At 37.5% G+C, this 13,179-nt stretch overlaps 1 protein-coding gene across 2 annotated transcripts in view; it reads left to right on the plus strand.

The window, feature by feature from the left end:
* The first annotated feature begins 8,087 nt into the window (after window positions 1-8,087).
* The window catches only part of LOC131159256 (rhodanese-like domain-containing protein 6), a 53,705-nt gene continuing 48,613 nt past the window's right edge, over window positions 8,088-13,179 (plus strand). For both annotated transcript variants that reach the window (XM_058114002.1, XM_058114003.1), the window contains exons 1-4: window positions 8,088-8,298; window positions 8,531-8,692; window positions 10,229-10,334; window positions 10,590-10,773. In XM_058114002.1, coding sequence (XP_057969985.1) covers window positions 8,122-8,298; window positions 8,531-8,692; window positions 10,229-10,334; window positions 10,590-10,773 — 629 coding nt within the window. In that variant the 5' untranslated portion in view covers window positions 8,088-8,121. The remainder of the gene's footprint in view (window positions 8,299-8,530; window positions 8,693-10,228; window positions 10,335-10,589; window positions 10,774-13,179) is intronic.

Below are 13,179 nucleotides of genomic sequence, written 5' to 3' on the forward strand. Positions count from 1 at the left end.
ACAACATTTCTTATAACTGCAGGGAAAACATATTCTGAATAAAACACCCTACCCTAAATTTGGGATGAATTTCAAACCACTTCCACTAACGATCAACTCCAGCAATCTTGCAGAGAACTTCACTAGGAGCGTCGTGGTGGCCTTAGATTTTCGATTCAACGAGAAATGGGGCCAAAATCGAAGAGAGAAGAAGAGGGATGCATTTTAGAGTAAGAGAGAAAGAGGAAGATTTACACCAAATTTTGCAAATTAACCCGGGTTTTCACTATTTATAGCCTCGAATTCGTCAACGAGACACGTCATCTCATCGACGAGTCCTTTAAGAAGTTCATCGACAAACCTTCTCTCCTCATTGACGAATTTTAGACCTCCATAAATGCCTTCTCAGTATATTCTCGTTGACGAAACCTATCCTCGTTGACGAGCTTCTCTTGTATCCTCGTCAACGAATCCCCAGTGTTTGTTGACGAGAACCCTTCTAATTCTTTAGGTTATTACCTTCTCCCCTCCTTATAAAATTTCGTATTTACTATATGTATCATCATCTATCATCCTATAGAGGCAAATGGTCTACTTTTTTTATTACTTACCCTCACTTATGGCGGAGGAATACCGTGGTTACAATCTAAGTTATGGGAGATTATACATATAAAACTAAAAGACCACCTACTGACTAATTCAATACATGTACTTGCAAAAGAAAATATAACCTATCTACTTATAATTTACCTGTTTACCACTAAACCTCTTGAAATAATTGCAGGTATTTTCGTCCGATTTCATCATCGAGTTCCTGTGAAGCTTCTTTCATAGCATGGTTCCTCCAAAAAACTTTCACTAGCTGAATTTCCTTCGTGCACAATTTCTGTGTCTTTCTGTCTAAAATATGTACTGGTACTTCTTCATAAGCCAATGAATCCTTAAGTTCTATCTTTGCATAGTTGATGATGTGGGATGGGTCTGGGACGTATTTCCTCAACATGGCAACATGGAATACATCATGTATTCTAAACAGAGCTGGCGACAAAGCTAGCCTATTGGCAACTAACCCTACTTTCTCTAGTATCTCGAAAGGACCAATATACCTAGGGCTCAACTTGCCCTTCTTTCCAAATCTTATAATTCCTTTCAAGGAAGCTATCTTCAAGAATACCTGATCCCCCACATCAAATTCTAGTTTCCAGAAGCAAGTATTTGCGTATTTTTTCTACCGACTCTGTGCTGTATTGATTCTTTCTTTAATTAGTCGGACCTTGTCGGATGCCTGTTGTATTATTTATGGACCTAAAACTCGCATTTCGCCTACTTCATCCCAAAAAAGAGGAGATCGACACCTCCTACCATACAGTGCTTCGTAAGGTGTCATGCCGATACTAGCCTGATAGCTATTATTATAAGCAAATTCGACTAACGGCATAAACTGAGTCCAACTACCTCCAAAGTCAAGCACACAAGCACGAAGCATAGCTTCTAGTGTTTGGATCGTCCTCTCAGCCTAACCATCTATTTGGGGGTGAAACGCAGTGTTGAATGCTAACTGTGTACCCATAGCTTCCTGAAAACTCTTCTAAAATCGTGAAATGAACCAAGGATCTTGATCTGAAACTATGGATATCAGTATACCATGGACATGAACTATCTCTCGAACATATATCTCTGCCAATATATCCATGGAGTAACTGACTTTAATAGGAATGGAATGAGCGGTCTTCGTCAGACGATCAACAACCACACAAATTACATTCAACCCCTATAGTACTGGTGGTAACCCAGTAATGAAGTCGATAGAGACGTGATCCCACTTCCACTCTGTAATAAACAGTGGCCGCAACTACCCTGGTGGTCTTTGGTGCTCAGTTTTAACCTGCTGGCACGTCAAGCACTGCTATACAAATTCGGCTATCTCTTTCTTCATTCCACTCCACCATAAGTATTCTCGCAAATCCTGATACATTTTAGTGCTACTTGGATGTACGGGGTATAGGGATCTGTGAGCCTCCTCCAATATAGTTCTCCTGATCTTAGTATCTGCAGGAACACAGAGCCTAGTACGGAATCGCAGGGCTCCGACATCTGATATGCTAAATTCCACACCCTAACCATCACGCACCCTAGCCATTACCTCTGCCAAGTCTGCATCATTACTCTGAGCTGCTTTAATCCTTTTGTATAGCGTAGGCTGAACCACTAGACGGGCAATGATTGTCTAAGGACTCTCCTCTATTAACGCTATGCTGAGCCTCTCCAAATCCATCAAATATGAGTGCTGAATCTCCATAACTGCTAGTATGGGTCCCACTGACTTCCTGCTCAGAGCATCTGCCACTATATTTGCCTTCCCTAGATAGTAACTAATCGTGCAATTATAGTCTTTAACAAGCTCTACCCACCTTCTTTGCCTCATATTCAACTATTTTTGGGTGAAGAAATATTTCAGGCTATTGTGATCCATGAAAATCTCGTACTTTCCACCATATAGGTAATGCCTCCAAATCTTGAGGGCATACACCACTGCAGCTAACTCTAAATCATGGACAGGATAATTCTTCTCATATTATTTAAGTTGTCTAGAAGCATATGCAATCACCCTGTCATGATGCATCAATACACACCCAAGACCATTCAATGACGCATCACTATATATTACAAATTCATCCTCCCCTGATGGAATAGATAATATCGAAGTTGAAACTAATCATCGCTTTAACTCTTGAAAACTCTGTTCACAATCATTGGTCCAATCAAATTTTACATTGTTCTTCGTAAGCCGTGTTAATGGACCTGATAGCCTAGAGAAGCTATCTACAAAGCGCTGGTAATAGCCTGCCAATCCTAGAAAACTCCTGACTTCCTAAATATTTCCCAGCCTTTCCCAATTCAGTACTACTTTTATTTTACGTGGATCAACTAATATACCCGTCTTAGAGATCACATGATCGAGAAAGGTAATATGTCTTAACTAGAACTCACATTTCTTGAATTTTGCATACAATTTCTTTTCCCTCAATATTTGCAACACCAACCTCAAATAATGTTCATGCTCCTCAATACTCCTAAAGTAGACTAGTATATCATCAATAAACACAACCACAAACTAGTCTAAATACTAATGGAACACTAGTTTCATCAAATCCATGAATATTGTTGGTGCATTAGTAAACCCATATGGCATCACCAGGAACTCGTAATGCCCATATCTGGTTCGAAATGCACTCTTCAAAATATCTTCTGCTTTAACTTTCACCTGAAGGTAACCCGACCACAGGTCAATTTTAAAGTAAACCTGGGTCCCCTGGAGTTGATCAAATAAATCATCAATTCTAGGGAGAGGATATTTATTCTTAACTGTTAGTTTACTTATTTCCCTATAATCGATGCACAATCTCATTGTTCCATCTTTATTTTTTATGAACAAAACTGGCGCTCCCCAGGGTGACACATTGGGCCTAATAAACCTTTGTCCAGCAATTCTTGTAGTTGATCTTTCAATTCTTTTAACTCGAATGGAGCCATACGGTACTGTACTTTAGATACAGGTGTAGATCCCAACAATAGATCTATAGTAAACTCAATCTCACGGTCAGGCGGCAAAACCAAACAATTCTTTTGGAAATATGTATGGAAATTCTCTCACTACTGGTATGTCAGCTTGTCTCAATTCTTCTTTTGGCAATTATTTTATGTATGCGACATGCCCTTGGCAACCACCTTGTAACAATATCCTCACCTGAATAGCCAACACCAGCTGTGGTGAGGCACGTACACGTGAACCCACAAATCTGTACTCTCGTTCATCTAGGGGTCTGAAAATCACTTCTTTATGATGGCAATCTATACTGACATGATGAGTTGCTAGCCAATCCATGCCTAGTATCACATCAAACCCTTGAATATCAAGGACTACAAGATCGGCTAACATCACTCTCTCCTGAATACTTACTAGAAAATTCTGAAGCACTTTCATGCATTTTACCACAGATCCCATCGGCGTACCCATAGATAATTCTACATCTAATAGCTATGTCTCTACCCCAGTTATTCTGACATACCTTGTTGATATAAAAGAGTAGGTGACACCTATATGAAACAAAACAACAATTTTATATGGTAAAGCAATAAAGGTACTTGTAACCACGTCTCCGACTGTCTCAGCGTCACCCGGTGTCAACGCATAAACCCTCGCCGGCGCGGTATTTCTATGCTGATCTCCGCGGGGCCCCTGTTATCCTCCCCGAAATGGCCTAGGAGCTGGTACATAACCTGGTGGCATCTCACAGGATCGAGCCACATGAATGGATCTCCCATAGCGATAACAAACATTCTCCCCCAGTTGGCACTCACCAGGATGTCTCCATCCACATCTAGGACAAATGGCAGGAAGTTGTCCGTCCTGAAATCCACCATGCTTTACCATCTGTTTCTGGCCTCCGCCAGATCTACCTCCTCTCTAAGGGCCTCGACTAGGACCCACCTGAAAACGTGAGGGCGCAGTCTTCTTCTTTTGACTCTGTGTCTCAATCTCCCTAGGTAGACTCTCCTCTGCTATAATAGCCCTGTCAACCAACTCTACAAAATCCTGGATCCTCAGTACCGCCACTTGCCTATAGATATCTCACCTCAAGTTCCTCTCGAACATTTTGACCTTCTTTACTTCATCGGGGACAATATATGGGCAAAAACGCGAGAGCTCGATAAATCTTGCCTCATACTGTTGGACTGTCATCGATCCCTAGGATAGACTTAGAAACTCCTGTACTCGAGCCTCTCTGATTGAGGCAAGATAGTACCTATTGAAGAACACCTTCTTGAGTCGAGCCCAGGTCATCGACACTAGTATAGCCCTCTGCTCCTCCAATAGCCTGGTAGCTGTCCACCACCTCTCGGTCTCCCTCGCCAGTCTATATGTAGCATATAAGACCCTTTGCTCATCGGTGTAGTGAAGTACTGTTAAGATCTTCTCTACCTCCTACACCCAATTCTCAGCAACTATAGGGTTAGCCGCTCCAAAAAAGGCTGGCAGATTCATCTTCATAAATTTCTCCATGGTACATCCCTGAACTGGAGATGGACCTCCCTGCTCTCTAGAGCTCCGCGTTATCTCAGCCATAACTTACTGAGCCATACTATGGAGCACATCATTTGAATCTCCATCCCCTACACCAGAAGGACCTGCTCCATCATCACCATTGGCGTGAGTGCTACTGCCTCCTGGGTCCATCTTGCAAATATGTAGAACACCGTTTCAGAATCCTATTTCCCATACAGACCTAACTTATTCAACTAAAACTTCAAATTCTCTATTAACCATCCCTCATAATCCTAACCCCAAAATCCAATCCTACAACCCAAACACACGACTCGTTGATAGTTTACTATGACTTTCCTGAAATCGTCACCCCAGGAAAAACACAGAAACTACCACGAAATCCTGTATCCAGATCACAGAACAAAACCTCAAATTCTTTTTCCTATATTCCGGTATTGTTTCCCGCTGCACTTTAGAGTCTACAGAACCTAGCAACCTAGACTCTGATACCAAAATGTAACGTTCTCAAAATTTACAACATTTTTTTTAACACACACACACACACACATATATATATATATAACCATTCCTACGCAGCGGATACATAAGTCATATAACCATTTATACCATACAATACTAGAACTCAGTATATTCAGGCCATAGTCATATAAAACAACTCCCTCTAGTATCACCTACCCCAAAAATACAAAATTTTGTCACAAACTCACCCTACAACTAGGGTAACCAAGTAACTTCTTTATCCGCGAGCCTGATCTGCTCGCCTAGTTGGCTCACCTGGAAAAATAGTAAAGTAATAGGGTGAGACAACGCTCAGTAAGTTGAAATAAAATATTACTAGTGTGTGGCGATCGAGTCGTATAACTAAAATAATAGTATTTAAAACTGCATGATTTGACAAATTTGTAAAACACATATATCACATGTATAGTAGCTTAAAATATTTGTATCATCTGAACTTTTTATCATTCATACTGCTAATGTTATACTATATACAACAAAAGCTGTAAAACTGTATACATATACATATACATAACTGTGCTCTTTCCCTGGGACTCTTTATGTCATGATTTGACCCCTTATGATAGGGTTGTGTGGCCCATAGGTAGGACTTAACTCTGGTCGGCCCTCTAGGTAAGTTATCATACTCTACACTACCTCAGCCCGGCCAAACTGCATCCACTCCTAAGTTCGGGACTGGCTGCTATCTCGTCAAACTGGTCCCCTCAACCCAGTGAACTGGGGAGCTGCATCCTCTCCGAGCACTGTTTGACAGTACCCACACACTATCTAAGATATGTGATTGCACTCTATTCTGCATATAGTAATGGTACCGTGCTATGTAAATAGTATCTGTCTATAATCTTTCCATAGGGATTTGATACTATATACATATATACTATACTCTTTTTACTATTTTCATTATTTTTCCAAATTAACCATAGCACAATTAATCTGTACCGTGAATACTATAATATTTGTAGCATCTTGATGCTATAACTGTATAATTTGTCTATACTTTCTATTTGTGTAATTTGTCTGTATACTCTGAATGTTATGACATTTAGGAAAACATAATATTCTGTAATTACTATATATATTGATTTGAATAAACATATATCTATCTGTGAAACTATCTAAATAAAATTGTATACGTTCATGCATCTGCCGGTATAATATTTGTGAATATATGGCTATATCTATATATTTTGTATAACATCATATACTGGGAAAACTGTATAAAATTCTACATCAAATAATATCTACTCAGGCCACACATACTTTATAATTTCATATTCTGTAAAACTACATAATAATTGGTATATATGCAACTGTAAAATTTCTGTTAACATAATAAATCTCCTAGCATAACATATTTTCTTTATCTAATTTCTGAAAAGCCCCTACAATACTCTAGTCCCACACCCACAGGGTTCTCTACTCAACATCCTGAAAACGACATCTCTCAGAACAAAACATCAGTATTTTCTTACATATAATATTTCTTATAATTGTAGGGAAAACATATTCTGAATAAAACATCATACTCTAAAGTTGGGATGAATTTCAAACCACTTCCACCAACAATCAGCTCCAGCAGTTTTGTAGATAACTTCACTAGGAGCATCGTGGTGACCTCGGATTTTCAATTCGGCGAGAAACGGGGCTGAAAATGAAGAGAGAAGGAGAGGGGTGCGTTTTACAGAGAGAGAGAGAGAGAGAGAGAGAGAGAGAGAGAGAGAGAGAGGAAGATTTACGCCTAATTTTGCAAATCAACACGGGTTTTCACTATTTATAGCCCTAGATTCATCGACGAGACACGTCATCTCGTCGACGAGTCCTTTAAGAAGTTCGTCGACGAACCTTCTCTCCTCGTCGACGAATTTTAGACCTCCACAAACCTCTTCTTGGTATCTTCTTATTGACGAAATCTGTCATCGTCGACAAGCTCCTTTTGTATTCTTGTCGACGAATCCCCTGTGTTCGTCAATGAGTACCCTTCTAATTCTTTGAGTTATTACAACTTATGTTATTTAATTGTCATATTTTCAAAATTTTACTTTAGAATAAAACTTTTATTAGACATAACAATTGAAAAATAGTTAAAATATTTTTTAATTAGCTTTATTATTATTTTTAAAATTTATGTATATTTTTATTTTAACTATATTTAAATTTAAATGATCATTTAGTTTTAATTTTAATTTAAAAAATGTGTATAAAATGAATGATTTAATTTAAAAGAACTATTTTTGGATATTAAGGTTACAAAAACAGCTAAAAAACACAAAATTTATTTTTTATTTTTTTATAAATAGAGAAAAAATTAAAAAAAAAAATAAAAAAAAAATAATAAAAATAGAAAATAACAAATTAATAATCGTTTTAAACATGCCCTAAGATTTTGTGCATTTGGGGCATGGATGCGTTGAGACTTGAGAGATGTGGGCCATGTGGCTGACCAAATGCCTCTGTAGTCTTTTTGGTAATTTCACTTGCCTAAACGATGCCGTTTTTCCCCCGCAATTTTCCCCACTTCAACGGATTCATGTCTCTGCTGCTGACATGTTTTCAGCATGGCGAGCGTCGAAGAACGAGATGGGGAAGAAGAACAGCACTACGGCATCCTTCTCTACTACAAGTACGCCCATGTTCCTGACCTCGGTGACCTCTTCTCTTTCTACGATTCCAATTGCAACTCACTCCGCCTTCTGGGTCGCGTCCGTCTTTCACCTCACGGCGTCAACGTTACCGTAAGCTTTCTCGTACCGTACGCGTTTCTATTATTTTTCTTTGGAAAACAACGATGTCTTGTTTCCTACGCGAAAGATTCAGAATCTTTGAATAATCTTCTTGGGTTACTCTTCCTAGTAATTAGTAACTAAAGGGCATGTATAATTTCCCGTTTAAGTTGTTTGATATGTTTTGTGAATTTGTTGTTTGCGTACTGCATCTTAATGTTTTAGAAATTGATGGGGTGATTAGGTTGGTGGGAAGTTATCGTCCTTGGAGAAACACATTGAAGCAGTCAAGTTGAACAGTTTATTCGAGGGGACTGATTTCAAGCTTGCGTCTTGTCATCACCCCTTAAATGATAAAGTTGCCAAAGAATGCGGATTCACATCTCTCTGCATCCGGGTTGTCAAGGTTACTGCAATTATCCTTGCAATTGTCATTATTCTAGTTAAAGCAACCCCCAATTCTTTATTGAATTTGTTTTGTTTTGTTTTGTTGTTTTTTTTCCCCCCTTCCATGGACATTTATCTGTTATGAATAATTTGAAGTTTGGGTGGTGGGCACTAGGGCAATCAAGGCGAGTTTAATTCAACTCTTTTCAATACGTGTGTGCTCTTTGTTAAAAATTTTTCTGTCATTGTGGTTTACCGAATATTTCTTTATACATTGAGAAATCCATCTCTAAATCTCTAATTAAGTATGGCAGCAAAATATTATGGTTTTGTTGCTTCATGTGCATCTCTTGTAAGTGATCACTTTAGAATCCATCCTTGGCTACCGTCTCAATTTTCTTTGTGTAACTTAGATTCCCAAAATCCCAAGTACCCATGTGGATATACCAATATGGTTAGGTATTTATTGGTTACTGATTCAAGAACAGGCATTGACATTCATTGTATCTATAGCTCGATAACTTATTATGCCCTAGAAGATGTCATGTGCAATGCATCAAGAAAAGATGTATTTATTTATTGTTTGATGGAGAATGTAAAAAAGATGAAAACACTTTGTGGTTATGTTAGTAGATTTTTTTTTTTTTTTTCTCCATTAGACATGGAAGGTGTTTCAGAAACTTCTATTAACTGGGCATGATCTGGTCGTCTAGTCTTTTGAAATACACTTGTCATTTATTTTCTCCCTCAGTGTAGATCTGAACCTTGACCATTGACTAGGGATAGTCCTTTTACTTGCCGGAAAACTGGCCTTGAGGTGCCCATTTAGAAATTTATTGACTACTAATTTTAGTCTTTCTTTTCTTGTCATCCTGAAGTTACTAAATTGCATTTTATGCATTTTGTTTTACTCATTAATGCCATTTTTGGTTGTAAATATCTGATCTTAATTAAAGGTGTCTAAATGACAAAGACTTTTAAGGAGTTTCATGCAAAGTTTTCTAAATCTGATAGGACTCATGTGTCTGATGCATACTCTTGAAGGTACTGTTTTTTCTGAACCTATCATGTGTGTGACTGCGCATATGGGTGTGCATTTGTGCGGCTGTGCTTGTCTAGACCATACCGTTGGCTATATCCATCAGTTTTTCCTCACAGTGAATGTTCTCTTATATTTACAGCATTGGCCGAGTAGAAACTATGTTCATGTCTTCTAACTAACATTGCTGTTTTTTTTGTCAATGCTTTACTGAAGTCTGAATTCGTCTATACAATTAGATGGTCAATGGGAGAGACACTTTTGTCTCATATTTTCAGAAACAGTGTTGTTGCTCATAAGCACTTGTTTGTTATGGCCTTTCAAAATTTCTTTATTCTTTTTGCTGTTTTTTGGACTTTGGAGTTAGTATAGCAGTACTGATTTTTACATGTCTGCCCTACCAAAGCTTGAGCGTCTTGACTTTCAGTAATCATGATTGCAATATGCTCAAATCCTTGATTTTCTGATATGGTATTTCTTGTGATATTACTAATACAGATTTTGCTGTGTGCTCAGGAATTGGTTACTTTTTCTTCTCATCCTCTGTTGAAATCCCCAGAAATTTCCAATGCTGGGAGACATCTCTCAGCTACTGAGTTCCATTCTGTTCTTCAGAGTGCTGGTAATTTATCTTTTTGTTTCTATGATTCTCTTCTTGTTAATTGGAGTTATCGTTTGTTTGTACTAGTCAAAAAAATGATTTATAAATTTCAGTTTGACTCATTTCAACTGTAGATCATCATATCAAACTACTTTGTGGCATTTTGTTAATTTTTTCCCCCTTTTCCTTTTTGGTCACTCACTCACTCTGGCTATCAATGATGAAAAATTTCAGAAATTGCAATAGTTGTTTTTCTTTTATGGATACATTTTGTAGGTGATATAGAAAAAGCGAGTCAAAGACTCATTTTATTGGATGCAAGGAATTTGTATGAGACAAGAATCGGAAAGTTCCATACTCCATGCGTGGAAACTTTGGATCCAGGAATCAGGCAATACAGTGATCTACCTTCCTGGATAGATGATAATTCTGAGAGGTTGCGAGGTAGTCATGTCCTTATGTAAGTACTCCTTTTTTTGGTTTATTATCTCATGACTTGAAAAAACTGTCTAACCAGTTGTTGATGCATTGTGCTTGCTATTTTAATTATGAATGATACTTGTGCATATTTTTGCTTGGTTATCCAAAATGCATGCTTTCTTTCTCTCTTCCCCACTTCGGGGTTCTCCCTTTGTTTTCTCTACTCTACTCCTTAGAAATGATGCACAGCAATGTGGTGTTTGGTTGACGAATTCAACACCATTGACTATCAAAATCCCAGGCAGGGCTGCAAATATGATGAGCCGAGGTTTTTCATGTTTAAGTTTGTTCATTAAATTTTTAACCGAGCTCAAGTTCAAGACAAACTCATATCAACAGAGTTCGTGCCAAACAGCCCTTACTATGTTGAAGCTTATTGCTTAAACTTTTAATAAAAATTTAGAGGTTTGAGTCGAGCTTAAACTGAGCTTGAATATACTTAATTCACCAATGTTTGCTACTGAATTTTGGTTAATTTAAATACAAAGGTAAGCTTATTGGATAAATGTACGAAAGGAACATACATAAATACAAACATGTAGTGATTTGGTGATGCTATGATGTTGACCTCCTTCTATTGCACTGGCAACTGCAACTTCTAACTTCTTAGAGTGAATGAGTTTGCAACTCTTGTGTCTTAATTCTCAATGCTCAAAGTAAAGAGTTTGGGTCAGGCTTGTCAAATTTGAAATTCAAGAATTGGGAAAAGAGTGAAAAATAAAGATCAAGAGAGAGTTAGATTAAATGGGTTGTAAATTGACATCTTTATCTTTGCTCGTATTTGGGCCATAAAATGAATCTGCTAACTAGCTTTTAAAAATGCCTAACCCAAGCCTATAAGCGAGCCCAAATGAGCCTATGAATGGACAAATCACAAGCCTATATGAGCAGACCTCAACTTTGTCCAACTTAAGGATACTTAGGAAATAAATAATTGTTTTATCTAAGGTCTTAAATTTCAATTTTGACGCAAATTTCGAAACTCCAAAAGTATGGAAATTTCGACGGAAATTTTTATTTCAATGTCAATTTTGATTTCTATTTGAAAAGATAACGGAAATCAGTAGTGAAGCATGAAATTCTTTGTGAAACTTTAGAAATGGTTAACAGACATTATAAAAGTTTTAGGACTAATAAATTACAAGTTAAATACATCTATGTTGTGTATGAGGTGGAAAAGTTGTAATATAGTATGTGTATCAAACATATTTGTAAGATAATGTGCATTAAACATGTTCAGTTAATACAAATGAATTTCATAAATCATTTGAATATTATTTATTATACAAATAATGATAAGTTAGACATGAATGGTTGAATAAAATGTTGCTATAAGTTTATTTTTTCATATAATTTCAAAAGCACTTGTTAGTCTTTTGTTTCGATAAAAATAAATTAAGAGAGAAATTTCATTTCACTTCTAAATCTCTCATTTGAATTCCGGGGAAATTTCATTGTATAGTTAAATTTTGACAAGTTTCTCTAAAATTTCAAGATTTTGATAAATTTCGGATGATTCGTTAAGATTTTGACAGAAATTATGCAAGATGGAAATCGATTTCCATTTCAATTTCGAGGGTGACGGAAACCGGAAATTTCGACAATTTCGTGGAAATTTAAGACCATGATTCATCATAGGAATAGACCAAGCATGGGAATCCCTCGTCCCAAAAATCTATCAATAATATGCTTCACAGGAATCCTATATTCGTGAAGATCTTGTGTCTTAGTTATCAATATTTTCCTTGAATCACAATGTTAGAGTGTATCTTAGATGTTGCAAACCAAATGCGACATAAGAGCTCTCAGATCTTGTAAGTCTTTGTGTTATTGGTTAATGGTCATTTAGTGCTAGAGCTGTGTGTTTGTAAGTGTGAGCTAGTAGCCTAGTAAGGGTATGATGGTCAGTCTGTAATTTAAATGAGACAATATAAATAGAGAGGGAGATGTATGCTGTGATTTGGTTTTTCCGGTTAACTAAAACATTCTTAATACAGTATCGGAGCATGGCCTGAGGCTTAAACTGTAAGTGTTGCAGCCACCACCAAATTGAGCTTTAAACCTCACAACCTTATGCATAGGCTTGAAACAATTTTGCTGAAAAATATTGGATGACACTGCCAGGACAGAACCATAAAGCTCTGTGAGATTTTGCAAATTGATTCCATGTGCCTCCATGCGAGGCTTCATCAAGCCTCATCTTACATCCAATTTGTCCCCCACATGTTTTGGATCCCTCCATAACCATGATATCAAGTTGTGGGTCATGGTTCAAAGATCAAACCATTTTAGTTCTTCACTTGTGACGCTTTGTTAATGCAGTTAGAGGCTATTTGTCACTGATAGCTGAGTCATTGGGGGCTGTGGCAGTGCCGTGTTAGTGTGT

This window comes from Malania oleifera, chromosome 7, assembly GCF_029873635.1.
Source record: "Malania oleifera isolate guangnan ecotype guangnan chromosome 7, ASM2987363v1, whole genome shotgun sequence".
NCBI classification, from domain to species: domain Eukaryota; kingdom Viridiplantae; phylum Streptophyta; class Magnoliopsida; order Santalales; family Ximeniaceae; genus Malania; species Malania oleifera.